At 40.0% G+C, this 13,048-nt stretch overlaps 1 protein-coding gene across 1 annotated transcript in view; it reads right to left on the reverse strand.

Annotated features, from left to right (window-relative positions):
• Positions 1-147: 147 nt before the first annotated feature.
• cmss1 (cms1 ribosomal small subunit homolog) overlaps positions 148-13,048 on the reverse strand; it is a 33,991-nt gene continuing 21,090 nt past the window's right edge. The window contains exons 2-10 of the mRNA XM_056389827.1: positions 3,526-3,659; positions 2,290-2,361; positions 2,030-2,165; positions 1,872-1,931; positions 1,679-1,781; positions 1,527-1,587; positions 1,337-1,424; positions 1,160-1,248; positions 148-455 (exon numbers count right to left, since the gene is read on the reverse strand). Coding sequence (XP_056245802.1) covers positions 372-455; positions 1,160-1,248; positions 1,337-1,424; positions 1,527-1,587; positions 1,679-1,781; positions 1,872-1,931; positions 2,030-2,165; positions 2,290-2,361; positions 3,526-3,659 — 827 coding nt within the window. The 3' untranslated portion in view covers positions 148-371. The remainder of the gene's footprint in view (positions 456-1,159; positions 1,249-1,336; positions 1,425-1,526; positions 1,588-1,678; positions 1,782-1,871; positions 1,932-2,029; positions 2,166-2,289; positions 2,362-3,525; positions 3,660-13,048) is intronic.

Consider the following 13,048-nt stretch of genomic DNA (forward strand, 5'->3'; position numbering starts at 1 on the left):
GTTCTTGGCCTTTGTGCTGCTTTAAAACACTTTATCAAAGGATGTTACGATAAATGGGGCTTCCTAGTGGGCAAGTAAACACATGATCTCACTTTGGCAGTAGGAGGGACTTCCCAAGGTCAAGAGTAAACAAACAGAAGGATGCCGTTTCATTCTGAGTCCATTTATTCAATCCATCACACTGAGACATTGTGTTGGACAACAAGAGTGAACAAACAGCACCACATATTTGACACGGCCTCTGAAAATAGTAAAAGCACAGCAGAGGTTTCACGCCGACACAAAGGGAAAACAAACAGGATGAGGCCGCTCGGCATGTTGTCGGGATATCAGGTCTTCATGTGGATTATCAGCAGGTTTACAACATACACTTAAAAGAGTCCAATTTTGACTTTGTCGTCTTTACAGCCATTCAAGATACCGTTCTCCAGCAGCTTCATAAAGTCCAGTTTGATCTGAAAGACACAGTCATACATGATGTGTAACATACAGTCGCTAGGAAGAAAACTTGAAGATCCTCTCCAGCCATGTTTTAAGGCATATAAAATACTCCGCTTTGAATAAAGTTCAGTTACCTTGTTAAATCACACCTTCTCGGTAATTGAAAAATTGAGAGTCTATGAATATGCAAATGTTTTTTATTTTAAAAGTTCAACCTCTGAACACAAGATTTCTCCTCCTACATAGATTAAAAAAACAAGTCATTGTCTCTACACCTGCATGTAGCTCTGCAACTAAAAACTATTTTCATTCTTGATTAATCATTTAATCAATAAAATGTCAATCACAATTTCCTAGCACACAAGGTTACATCTTCCCATAGGTTCTTTTGTTCAATTTACAATCCACAATCCATTCATTTTCAGCCAAGCAACTAATAACTGACTAATCGTTTCATCTTTACTTGTATGTACATGCCTTAAACTCAGTTTTAAAAGGTGAGCACAATTAAACTTTTCCCCTTCGGCAGATGTGAAAACAAACTTTAAGATATTCTGCACAGTAAAGGTCAAACATATACGTATGGTAATACTAATAAAAACACATTTTTGAGTGTAGGAAGACTTTAAATATATTTAGATACTGTCAAATACTTCATAAAAGTTGTGTGATTTGTTTGGTCATTATCTTTTCAGTCCAGCAGGGGGCAGTAGCTCACCTCAGGAATGTCTACCATCCTTCTGAGCTTCTGGTCCCTCCAGTTCCAGTCCAGAACCACGTACTTCAGTGCCTGCAAGTTCAAACCCTCTGGGAAAAAAATAAAAAGAATTTCCACAGATTAGGAAAGCTTTAAAGCATTGAAGTTAAACAGTGAGACTATCCTGTCCACACTTACCTTTTTCAATAAGAGCACTGATCCTGCCCGGAGTCCCCACTCCAATGTGGGTGACGCCTTTCTGCAACAGCTTCACCTGCTCCTCTATCTGTAACGATTGAAAGACACACACAAAGAGAACTGTTCTGATGAAACTAGTCATTGCATACAAGCCACACGCATCATGGTGACTAACTGTCCTCTAGATTACCTTGATGTGTTTCGCAAATAGCTTTACTGCTTTGGCTTCACCCTTGAACGTGGTCAGCTGCCTGAGAGTGACAAGAACAAACAGTTCTCATGTAAGTCTAATTAAGAAGTTGTAACATACAAAATTTAACAAACACCACTGGTGTCACTTACTTGATGAGCTCGATGGCTCGGAGAGCAGAGCTACAGACGATAAGCAGAACCACCGAACTCTTTCCTGTATGCTGCTTTTGAATCTTTGCCCACTTGGGACAAACTAAGGGGAACAGGAAAAAGAAACACACATGTTTAGAAGTAACGAATGATAAGAGGATTCATTCAAACTAAGTCAAGAAACATCACTCACCCTGTTTCAGATAAGAGGAGAGGCTGTGTGTCAGGTCATTACTGGACAGGAAACAGGAGTCTGGAAGAGGCAGGGGGGCAGACGGTGACCTTGGTGAATCAACAGATCAGCAGATATTGACTGAACTTTCAAGTTAAAGGGGAGCTGCCCTGACTCACCCTGCAATTTCAGCTCCTCCTGCTCGATCACAGAGCGCTTGTCTGAGAAGTACTGTGTGACCAGGTTCTGCAGGTCAGCCGGACAGCCCGGTTTTGGTTCAGATGTGGCCAAGACCTCTGTAATTGTCTTCTTTTTCTGGAAAACAAAATATATTGATGAACCATTCAGAGACAAAGCCCAGTGACTGCCGCTGCTTTGAGCAACAGTTCAAGCAATAATTCTTGTCTCTCTCTGCAACAGCAGGTGTCGCCAAACTCACCTTCCTCTTTTTTTTGGGTTTAGTTGACTTTTCATCCTCAGTCTCTTTCTTTTGAGCAGTTACACACTCGGTCTGAGAAAAGAGGACAGGCAGAACACACAATTCAGGCAAAGTACTTATATATTACAAATATAAATCAGTGCTTTAATGCATTTTAATTCTCAGAGGTAAGAATTTTATTTCCACATAATACATTAGATGTATTTCAAATCTCTTAATTCATTCCATCCAATATTGTATTACAAAGCATGCAAAATCCATCAGGATGCCACACCAAATGATTCACCACAAAAAACACACACAATTCAAATGCATGACATTCATATATTTAACACCAGTTCATTTTCCTATCCTTCATGTTGCACAAAATTATAAAGTAGTTTTTGGCATTCTTAATTTGATGCATTTTCTGAAATGTGTTCGATCGAACAACATAACTCCTGTTTATTTCAGTAGTGGTTTGTAAAAAATATGTTTTCTGAATAAAAGTATAGTTGAAACACCGTAGAACCTTTTTCCATCTGATGTCAAATAAATTAGTAAATGAAAAAGCTTCAAACTGCAAGTGAGATTACTCAGTAAATCAGTGTCTGAGCCTGTTGTTCATCTATTTGTGGGCAGTGTTTTGAGAAACTACTTTACACTGGTAGAAGCTGAGCTACAGCAAAGCTATCCTAGGCAGCAATGTAGTTAAGGTAACTAGACCTACTTAGAAAAAGTAGTTCAAACTAACAAATGATAAAATTGACAATGTACATGTAATACGAAATTACAACAAAATATAATACAAAGAAGTCACAAGATACCACTCTGTTGAGTTTATTGCAAAAAGTGGCTACTTGTTCACAGGTCATACATACAATACTCCACTATTTATGAGAAAGTGCAAGGAATGTCAGCTTTGGTTTACAATAACTGCTTAAGTATGGGCTTTGTGATTCTTCCTCAGGCTGAGATTTGGGAGGTTTAGCTATGATGATATTGTTGCTGTGTGAGCACTGAGCACCCGCCCTTGGCTTTTGCACATACACTACACAAACGTCAAGCATGTGGTTGCGACCACATTGATGACTGCAGGTGTGTTGCCTGGGCATGTTTTATACACTGTACACTGTGGGGATGGTCAAAGTTAATTCAATTGCAGTAGAGATGCAATGGTAAAATACAAATAAAAAACAGTAGATACTGTAAATAGACAACAAAAGCCTACTGGATAAGCAGGTACGACAGAAATACCTGTTCACTCTTTTTCTTCTTGGCTTTAACTGTTTTCTCTGTTATCCTCTTCCTCTTCTCTGGTTTAGTCTCCGTCTTTGTTTTTTCTGTTGGCTGTTTCTCTTGTTCTGTCTCCTCCTCTGACTCACATGCATCTGGAAAATAAGAGAAAAAAGAGGGAGAAATGTCCTTCATGTATCTGGATTTATGGGGTTAATTTGCAACTGGGAGTAGTGCAAGATGAGGAAACTGTCAAGATGAGGCAACTCAGAGCAAAGAATATATTTTCTATCAGCTGAAATCAGATTTTCCTATGAACAGACATGACTAGCCATGATGCCATCTTGGAAACAGACACTTCTCATGAAATACAAACTTATGGCATAAGAATCTGTTTCCACAGTTTAACCCCTGTACCAGAGGTTTGGCATTTGTACATTACGCCTCTGACTGTTTCTCCAGTACACATTTCGATCAGTACAGAAAAGCAGAAACACACAAACGCAACTTGAGATAAAAACAATGAAGCAGACCTCAAACAAAGCATCTGGTTATATTTAGCCTCTCTGTTGCTACCACTTCTCAGTGCATACCTCTTGTCTCATGCTATGATGTCATGCTCAGACCCCTTGGTATATCCGCATGCTTGTTCAAAATATTTTAGCTTTAAAAACAGATGCCAGAAAGAACTCTGCAGCTTTTATTGCAGTGTCCTTGCTGGATATGCACTTTTAAATTACTGGTACTTTTACTTTGTAGTGCTGTGAATCCTCAATATCAAAGAACAGTAAACTGTTGACTATTGGACAATGTGACGGACATTTTTGACAAATTTATGTTGTTTTATAGACAAAATTGTTTTTGTCGATTAATCGACAAAATAACCGACAGAATGAAAATAATTGTTAGTTGGCAACGATATCGCCCACTCCGTGAAAAGAAGCACAGACGTCTAATCAAACTGTTGGCAAAATGGCTGCAAGCCACCATCACTAGCGGTTACATTTAAATAAATTCCAATATTAATTATCAATCAATCAGTTGTATTGCATGTAGTTTTACTTGTTAACGAGAACAGCTCCAAATACTGCAAAAGTAGCTTTTAAGCTACTTTAAAACAATGTGAATACAACACTGACAGTGGGGCTAACCATGCTTCATGTATATAGCCATGCAACACTCCATGTAAACACATGCAGCATAAAGCAGCATTCCTAGTGTTTATTAAACTAAAGCAATACTTAAAGCAACAACAAAAAGAAGAAGCTATTTAGTCTGGGAGAGCTCTGTGTAACAATGACAAACACTTGAACACAACATCCAACACCTGACCTCAGATTTTCTGCCTTGTCCTCTGATTTCCCATCTCACAATCGATTCATCCAATCCTTATTATCACACCCTTCAACTGTTGTCTCTTCTTCCTTGAGGCCATTAGAGACAAGACAGTATGACAGATGGGGGATCTTTGTCCACTCTTGCTCTCACATTCTCCCTCACAGGTCTTTTTCTTTCTATCACCAACGACCACTCCCCTTTTCCACTTCATCCCTCACTCCAAGACCTTCATCCTTATTTGTTACAGTCATCTGTCCGGGCGTACACCCCTTCTGCCGAAAGACCACCCCCAATATTGATGGGTCAAGCCAACCATTCACCACCACTCACTCTCTCTCTTTCCTCTGCTCATCCCTTTCTCGTTTTTTATTCTGGACTGTTGGAAGGAAAGTGAGGATAAACAGGTGCCAAAGATCAAGGAGAAGAGGACAGAAAGAAGTAGGATTAATTACAGAGGTGAGGAGGATTTCACGAACGGACCATTATCAAAGAAGAGTCAAGTGAGCAGTCCACCTGTGCTACACCAGGTAAGTCCCCCCCCCCCCTATTGGGACTGGTACTGGCTGTATCTGGCTTTGTTTAGTTGTATTCACTAAAGAAAAAGGTGCTTTAAAATAGCATGCTATTGATCTTTAAGTATTTAAGTATGAAACATGACAGTTACAATTAATTCACCTTTAATGTGATTCACCTCATCCACAGGCACAATTCATATGTGCTTGAATTGACAACACAAAATGCAATCACCTGCCTCTGCTGTTCTGTGCTCAATAAGCTGTGAAATACCAAACCTTCAGAGGACTGGAAGGTGCTGACAGGGCAGCCACGCCGGCGTTAGGCTTGAAACACATTTCCAATCTCACCAGTGCGACAAAGGAAACCCTAACACACTGGTCAAGGAACCACTCAGCATTACTCTGAGGGTGATGGGTTGCTGATTCAGCATTTTTTTCATTTGGCGTTACGTGGGGAAATCGGCCATGTGGATAATTCATTGTGTGCATAGATATGTGTCAACAATTTAGAATGACAAAGGTTGTAAAGCATCAGAGGCTTTGTTTCCCCATTTGCCACAATACTGCCTTTAACATTTATGCATGAAATTGCTATGTAGAGGAAAGCAGATGGCCAGTAAAGGGTTGGTTGACCCACATCACAATGGAATATTTAATGTGGTAGAATTAAAAGTTTAATGAACACTCTATCTGCACTCATGTACTGTATATTGTTAAAGGACTTTTTAAATATAACTTTTTAATGTTGGGAGGACATTTCTTTTCTCTCTACTGCTGTGAGGGGAGGCAGACATTTTGAGACAGATCAAAACCTGGTGAAATTAAACCAAAATGCTTGGCTAGATAATTATATTATAATGACAGTAGTGCTGTCTATAATGTCAGTCTGGTTGAGATATACTGACTGCGATGACCATAGCAGAATATTCACTTCATTTTCATACTCATCAGACAATTCAGTGACCACTCACAACCTGAGGATGTCAGGATAGTGATGTTACACTCAGTATAACTTGTTTATTTGCTGTGGTCATTCCCTCTAAGTGGACCCACACAATGCCAGAACAAAACATGCCAGAGCTTAAAAGAAGACTGATGAGACAGTCAGTATCTTCAACTCCCCTAAACCTTATCCCCAATACTCTCCATGCCACAGTTGAGCCAGATGGTGGAGGCTAGAGGACGAAAAGTGTATCCTTTCAAAGACATCCAAGGCAATGATTTTACGGCTCAGATAACCAGAGATCAATGAAAGTCAAAGGCTGTGGAGAGGAGTCACATGCAGGGAAATGGGGCTGCCTGGTCATCTTTAATGGCTGATCAATAGAGGTGACTGCTTTTAATGGATGGTCAATTGCAGAGACTGGATGTAATGAGGATCTACTGACTAGTTCCAAGATTGAACAGTTGCATGTTTTCGGTTTCACACAAAAGGCACACAGATTTGGGTCTTAGTTTTTAAGGGTGATGTGCTCGCTTACATAAACTGGCGACGTGCCCACACATCTGCTGAAAACATTGTTGGCCGTGACCTCAGAAAAGCTCTCAATCACCGCAGCAGTTTACACTATTAGTCTGATTCTAGATACCACTTTGGCCTGTACAGAGGAATAAGACAAACCAATTACACCTTTTATCCTCCTGTAAACCCAACATGTCCTGTTTTATACAGGAATGGACGCCCCCTCCTCTCCCAAAGATACTGTGTAGTATTTTTGTTGTTACATTGGTGCTTCTATAAAAATAAAAAACAAAACAAAATGCTATACGCTTGTTTCAACAATCAATAACTCATCTCAAGACATGAACTATTGGCTGATCTTGGGAGGGGTGTGGGTGGGTGAGTGGGTGTAGCAGTTATTGGTTTTGGAGGCCTTCAGCTTCTTTTAAACCGCAATTTGAGCATGTGTTATTGTTAAATCAATGGGGACCTTAGGATGCATGCACAAAATTAACAAGCGGGCTATGGTGGAATGACTGGAGTAAAGGGAGCGCAGAGTATCAGCCTCTGGTTACAAATTCAGCTGGCTTCCAACACTTTTCCAACGCTTATCCAGCCCATACAGGCCATTGTCTTAACATTTTTACTTTTGGTAGCTGTTGTTTGGCACTTCTTGCTCTTATGTTTGTTAGGATATTTAACCTTTTGTCAATAATGCTCATAGCTTAGACAAGACAAAATGCAGGGATGGAGTATCACCAGCAGGAGGAGTATTGGATTCACAGTAAGACCAACAACTATTGAGGATTCTTACAACCATATTTTGGATACACAAAGTAGGACATGCTATGAAACTCCTGTGATAGTACACACACACACACACACACACACACACACACACACACACACACACACACCACACACACACACACACACACACACACACACACACACTCACACACACTCACACAGTCTCAATCCCTATTACATTATGAAATCTAGATAAATAAACCAAATGCTTTTCCTGCTCGAAAACAAAACACACAAAAACTACTAACATTAATTAGTATGTTTTAACACAGACAGGAACAGCTACACACGAAATCTGATAGTAATTACCTTCACATGCAACAGGTGTTCAACAGCATGCAGGTTTTGGTTTTGAGCCAGGAACTTCTAGTTGACTTTAAGTTCATCTAAGTAAAACTACATCTGATTCAAGGACAGTGTAGACCAGTGGTCTCTGTTTCAATTTTCCCATCAACTGTTTTGCATGACTGTAACTCTTGGCTGAATAATAAAAAGAGACCTTGAATTTGTGCATACATATCTGATATGTGTGGGTCTGTGTAAGCATCGCCATGTCTAAGCTGATCCTCCTCTGTGTCTGGTTTATTCAATTTTCTATGACCTGACCTCTAACAACTTCCTCTGAGGATTTCAGTCTCATAAGATCTAGCAAATCATGGTAAAGTCCTCAGCCAAAAATATCTTGGTGTAATTTCTGATCAGGACTTGTGTTTTGAACACCAGGTAGAGGGAAGTTGTTCAGTCATGTTTTTAACATTTGAGAAATGTAGCCAAGGTTTAGTCTTTTATTTCAGCCACAGATCTGGAGAAAGTCATCCATGCTTTTATTTCCTCCCACCTGGACTCCTGCTCCTCCCTCTATACCTGTCTCAGTCAGAAATCAATCCACCTCCTAGAGTTGGTTCAAAATACTGCAGCTTGGCTCCTAACTCAGTCCACAAAATGCGTTCTATCATCCTTGCATTTTCTGCCCATTTATTTTGGGATTGATCTTAAGATGCTTTTAATTGCTTTTAAGGCCAGACATGGGCTGACCCCTCCCTATATTTCTATTTCACCCCTATGAGCCAGGATGCAGTTTGAGACACCCTGGTAGTGCGTTTCTGGCCATTGTAAAGTCTAGGTTGAAAGCCAAAGGAGACATGGCCTTTGCTGTCAGGGCAAAGAAAAATACTATACAAATTATTATTATAGGAGTGGTCAGTCATTTTTTGGTCTTTTGACTGATCTGTGTGGTATATTCCTTCAATTCATACTGGCGCACTCTGATATTCATGTGTTTAAGTGAAGCCAATCCTTTCTGGCAGAGTGTGATAGGAGCTCCTGATGATGTCGCACAGGAGGTGCTAATCAGAGATACGAGGTTATGTAAATAACGCAAAGCTTTTAAGCTTTCACAAGGACAAAACGAGGAAACCCTTTCCTCACCTTGACAGCATACTGCAACTTATGTAATGTGGGTATTGTTGTTGGCTAAAACTAATCAACCCAAACTTTAGCTTAAATAATTAGGCTTTGGCACCATATTAAAATTACAGCTCTGTGTCTTGCCTGCTTTTCTTTTTATGCACAGGCCTAATCCTAATCTTTGCATCTATTCCTCTCTTGCTCTTTTCTAAATCCCCCAGTGGTAACTATCACATGGATGATATTAGTAACACTACTCTCATCTTTCATCCTCTATCAATCATCAATGCAAGACTGTGATGCAACACACGTGGAATCTAGCATCTGACATCAGAGTTAGAGGAAGGGTTACATGTGTTTGTGTGAAAAGTAAAAGCCTATGCACGGACACCAGTGAACACAAAATCAACGGTAAATGGTAGAATTTCACATCCTAGTTATTCAGTGAGTAATCTCCTGCCACAGAGTCTTGACGAACAAAAATAACTCCTTAAGGACACAGTTCACATAAGGACACAACAATGTGACCATACTTCATTACATCACAGGCTGCTTTGTTGGTTGTTGTTTTGCTTTCCACAACTATGGTTACCATTTGATTTATGTATGACCTCATTTAGAAAAGACCACCTACAAGAATTAAGCAATACAACACAAATAACAAAATACATTGATTTGTAAAGTAAATAAAAAAAAAAACAATTATAAAAATGTCTAATGTCAGCTGTCATAAATAAAACTTAGATATTTTACTTTAATGTATGTCAGTTACATAAAACCACAGCACAGTACTGCATTACCTCATACTGTTAAAACGTTTTAGCTCACTCTCAGTTTTATTTTACTTGCAGTCCAACCAACACCACCATAATCTAGACTTCAAAGATCACTTATGGCCTGACAGCTGTGTGGCAGCATACGATTGCACTAAAGTGTGCTCTTTCTTCACACATCTTGTGAGTGGGAAAATATTTAATTCCGAGTGGAACCAAAGGTTCAGATTATAAGTGAAGCCTTCAAAGGAATCTATATCATAGGAAAATGTTTGCACTCTTTCATCAACCCCAAACCCAACATCCAATAGTCCTGAAAGCCTTGAGCACTTAGAGCAGCACAGATGGCAGGAACACTGTCACATCTGATGCTGAAAACTTATCATTGGCGATAAAAAGGGGAATAGAAGCCAAACCTGTCCATCAAACAAAACACACACAAAATAATGAAAAGGAACAAGGTTTAAGGCAGAAAATAACTATTTACAGTCCAAGATAAGGCATAAGAAATGAAACATCATATCAAATTTATTTTTTGGGTGCATTAGAATTCAATAATAATGGTATAACTAAATAGTTTATGTTGCACCAGTGCACTTTTTCTCCCCTAAAACCAATTTTGTTGCCTCTGAGTAAAGGTACAAAGTCAAAGAAACAAAGAGTCAAAACGGAGTAAAATCTGCTCTAAACTATTGTAAAATCCCATGCCATGAAAATTCAATAGTCTAACACTTTAAACAGAGCATAGAGAGTCATTAGGGACAGTGATTATAACACTTGCAATGAAGGTGGTTGTTTCATCTAATGCTCCCTCTTTTTATGCTAAAGTCATCAATCATTTAGCAATGTGCAGTTTAACCACACTCATAATCATAAAGTACAACAGCGGCATTGCTGGTGACAAAATAAATTTATAGGCTGTTCAACATCTCCCGCTCTCTCTAGCTGGCTTGCTAACTGTATAATTTCTCTGTTATAACGCTCTTAGCGACCATGCCTGCAGTACTGTGCTCCTGCCAAAACATACATCAGCCATACAGAATGTGAATTACAGAGTGCTGTGCCAACTTGACCCTGGAAACTGGAGGCCGAAGATGACTCCAGGGCACAGACCGAGCCAGCCTCCCATGACAGGTGGATATAAAGTGGATATGAGCTGCCAGCTGGGAATGAATAGCTAGGGCAGGGGTCTCAAACATAAATTACATGGGGGCCACTGGCCAGGTTGTTTGCTCCTAAGGTGGGGGGAGAAAACATTCAGGTGAAAAAAATACAGTGCTTTTTTCTGACAATACATTTAAAGCATTGTACTTACTGCAAAGCTGAGCCATGCTCCTTTGCCTCTCCTCTCCCCTGTACCTTGCATACTGCTTAATATGCTTAGTAGAGTAAGGGTCAGTTTATAGTCTCTCAGCACTACTTCTTTAAACATGCATCAAATTTGTTTATAGTTTTTACCATCAGCCACAGTAGACGACAGAGCGAAAAGTCAGCCATGATAGAGAGGAAGGAGACGTGACTTTGTTCAAACACCAGGATAACACCACATATTTCTCAAGGAAGACACCCGAGTTGTTTACATTACAAATGCCACAAATAGTTACCATGTAACAAATGACAACATTGTGTGTGCATGCGTGCATTTGTCTGTGCGTGGTGGAGATGTCCGACACTATCCAACCATCCGACATGTAGTTCAGAGGGAGTATAAATCCATCTTAAGATTGTATTCATTGAGAAGAGAGGCTTTCTCCTTGCAGCTGAGGCAGGAAACAGTAATACTGAGCTAAACCTTGAAAAAAACACAGTTTCATATTGTTACAAGTGTTTGTCTTCCCTCCCTTTGTCTTCCTACATTTCTTGGCATGCTACCACTACAAACTGTCGATAAGCGCAACAGCATTGAACCACTGTCAAGAGTCAAAATCACATCACCTGCTTGCACACCTGCGTGCATGAGCGATACTAACAGACTAGACTCCACTCTTAAAAACACTCTACAGTAGAATTGCGTGATATTTGATACTGATACACAGATCACTTGAATACCTGTTTTCGTCTGTTTTCTTTCTTTCAGAAGCCAGAATGATTCCATTCAACTGGCATTGCCTCTATTTTTGCAAGCAAATCTTCCTTTCAACCCTTTTCAGGTTGTGGTCGAGGGCTAGCCTTTGATAAACTGATCAAGAATGATTGTGATTGGGGTTCGCTGTGCATATAAACCCTGCATGTCACTGACTAACAACAAACTTTCTGTATCCAACCACCCTTAAATCAGAGTAGATACTGCTCTTGTAGTCACATTAAAGGAGTACTATGCAAGTTTTCCTTTTGTATGAAACAGAGAAAACATTTTAGTATGACATGTTTGAGTTCATTTGCCTTAATGGACTTGCACGTCCTGTGATGTGACTTTTATACATGCTCACATCACGGTAACGATGCTGAAACGTTATATAGTGCAGCCCTGTTCTATGATACCAATAGTGGTCAACAGTGTACCTTTACATGAATAAATAAGAGACCAAATCTAATGTAGAAAAATTAACTAAAAATTGTAAAATCCCAAATACCTTTTTTTGTACAGACAAGCCCACTCACTGCTCTAATAAAATCTGCATATAAAGGTGACAAACCTCAACTGATTACAGAGCTGGTTTGACAGTGAAACAACAGGTGTAACTACTCCCACTACCATGTTTTACTCTATTGTTACAATGCCATCTGTGTGTATGCGTAGACCGGATTTTCGATTGGGAGAGCACGCAGTGAGTGAAATTATTTTTTGGAAGTGTTAATAGTTTATTCCAAGGGCAGCCGGTGCCCTTTTGAGTAGACAGGAGGGATGCAGGCATGCTGCCCTGGGTGGTGTTCAGACATATAAACAGAGGCGGCCAGCCACATGTGTTGCAGCCAGCGTGCCTGCCAGTGGACAGTCCTCTGTGGGGCAACCCTGGCAACCACTATTAAGGCTGAGTCTGGCTCAGAGCCAGAATTTAAAAGGTATTTTCACATGCCTGGCATTGTGTGGGAGTGGGCTTAGACATCAGTATACATTTGCATGTGTTTGTCTAGACACTGTGAGCTCACCAAAGAAAGAACACAGTCTGAGTCATGTCGTGTGTGTGTGTGTGTGTGTGTGTGTGTGTGTGTGTGTGTGTGTGTGTGTGTGTGTGTGTGTGTGTGTGTGTGTGCGCGCGTGTGTGTGTGTGTCTGTGTCTATGTCTATGTCTATGTCTATGTCTATGTCTGTGTGAGAG

Source organism: Seriola aureovittata, chromosome 11 (genome assembly GCF_021018895.1).
Source record: "Seriola aureovittata isolate HTS-2021-v1 ecotype China chromosome 11, ASM2101889v1, whole genome shotgun sequence".
In the NCBI taxonomy this organism is placed as follows: Eukaryota; Metazoa; Chordata; class Actinopteri; order Carangiformes; family Carangidae; genus Seriola; species Seriola aureovittata.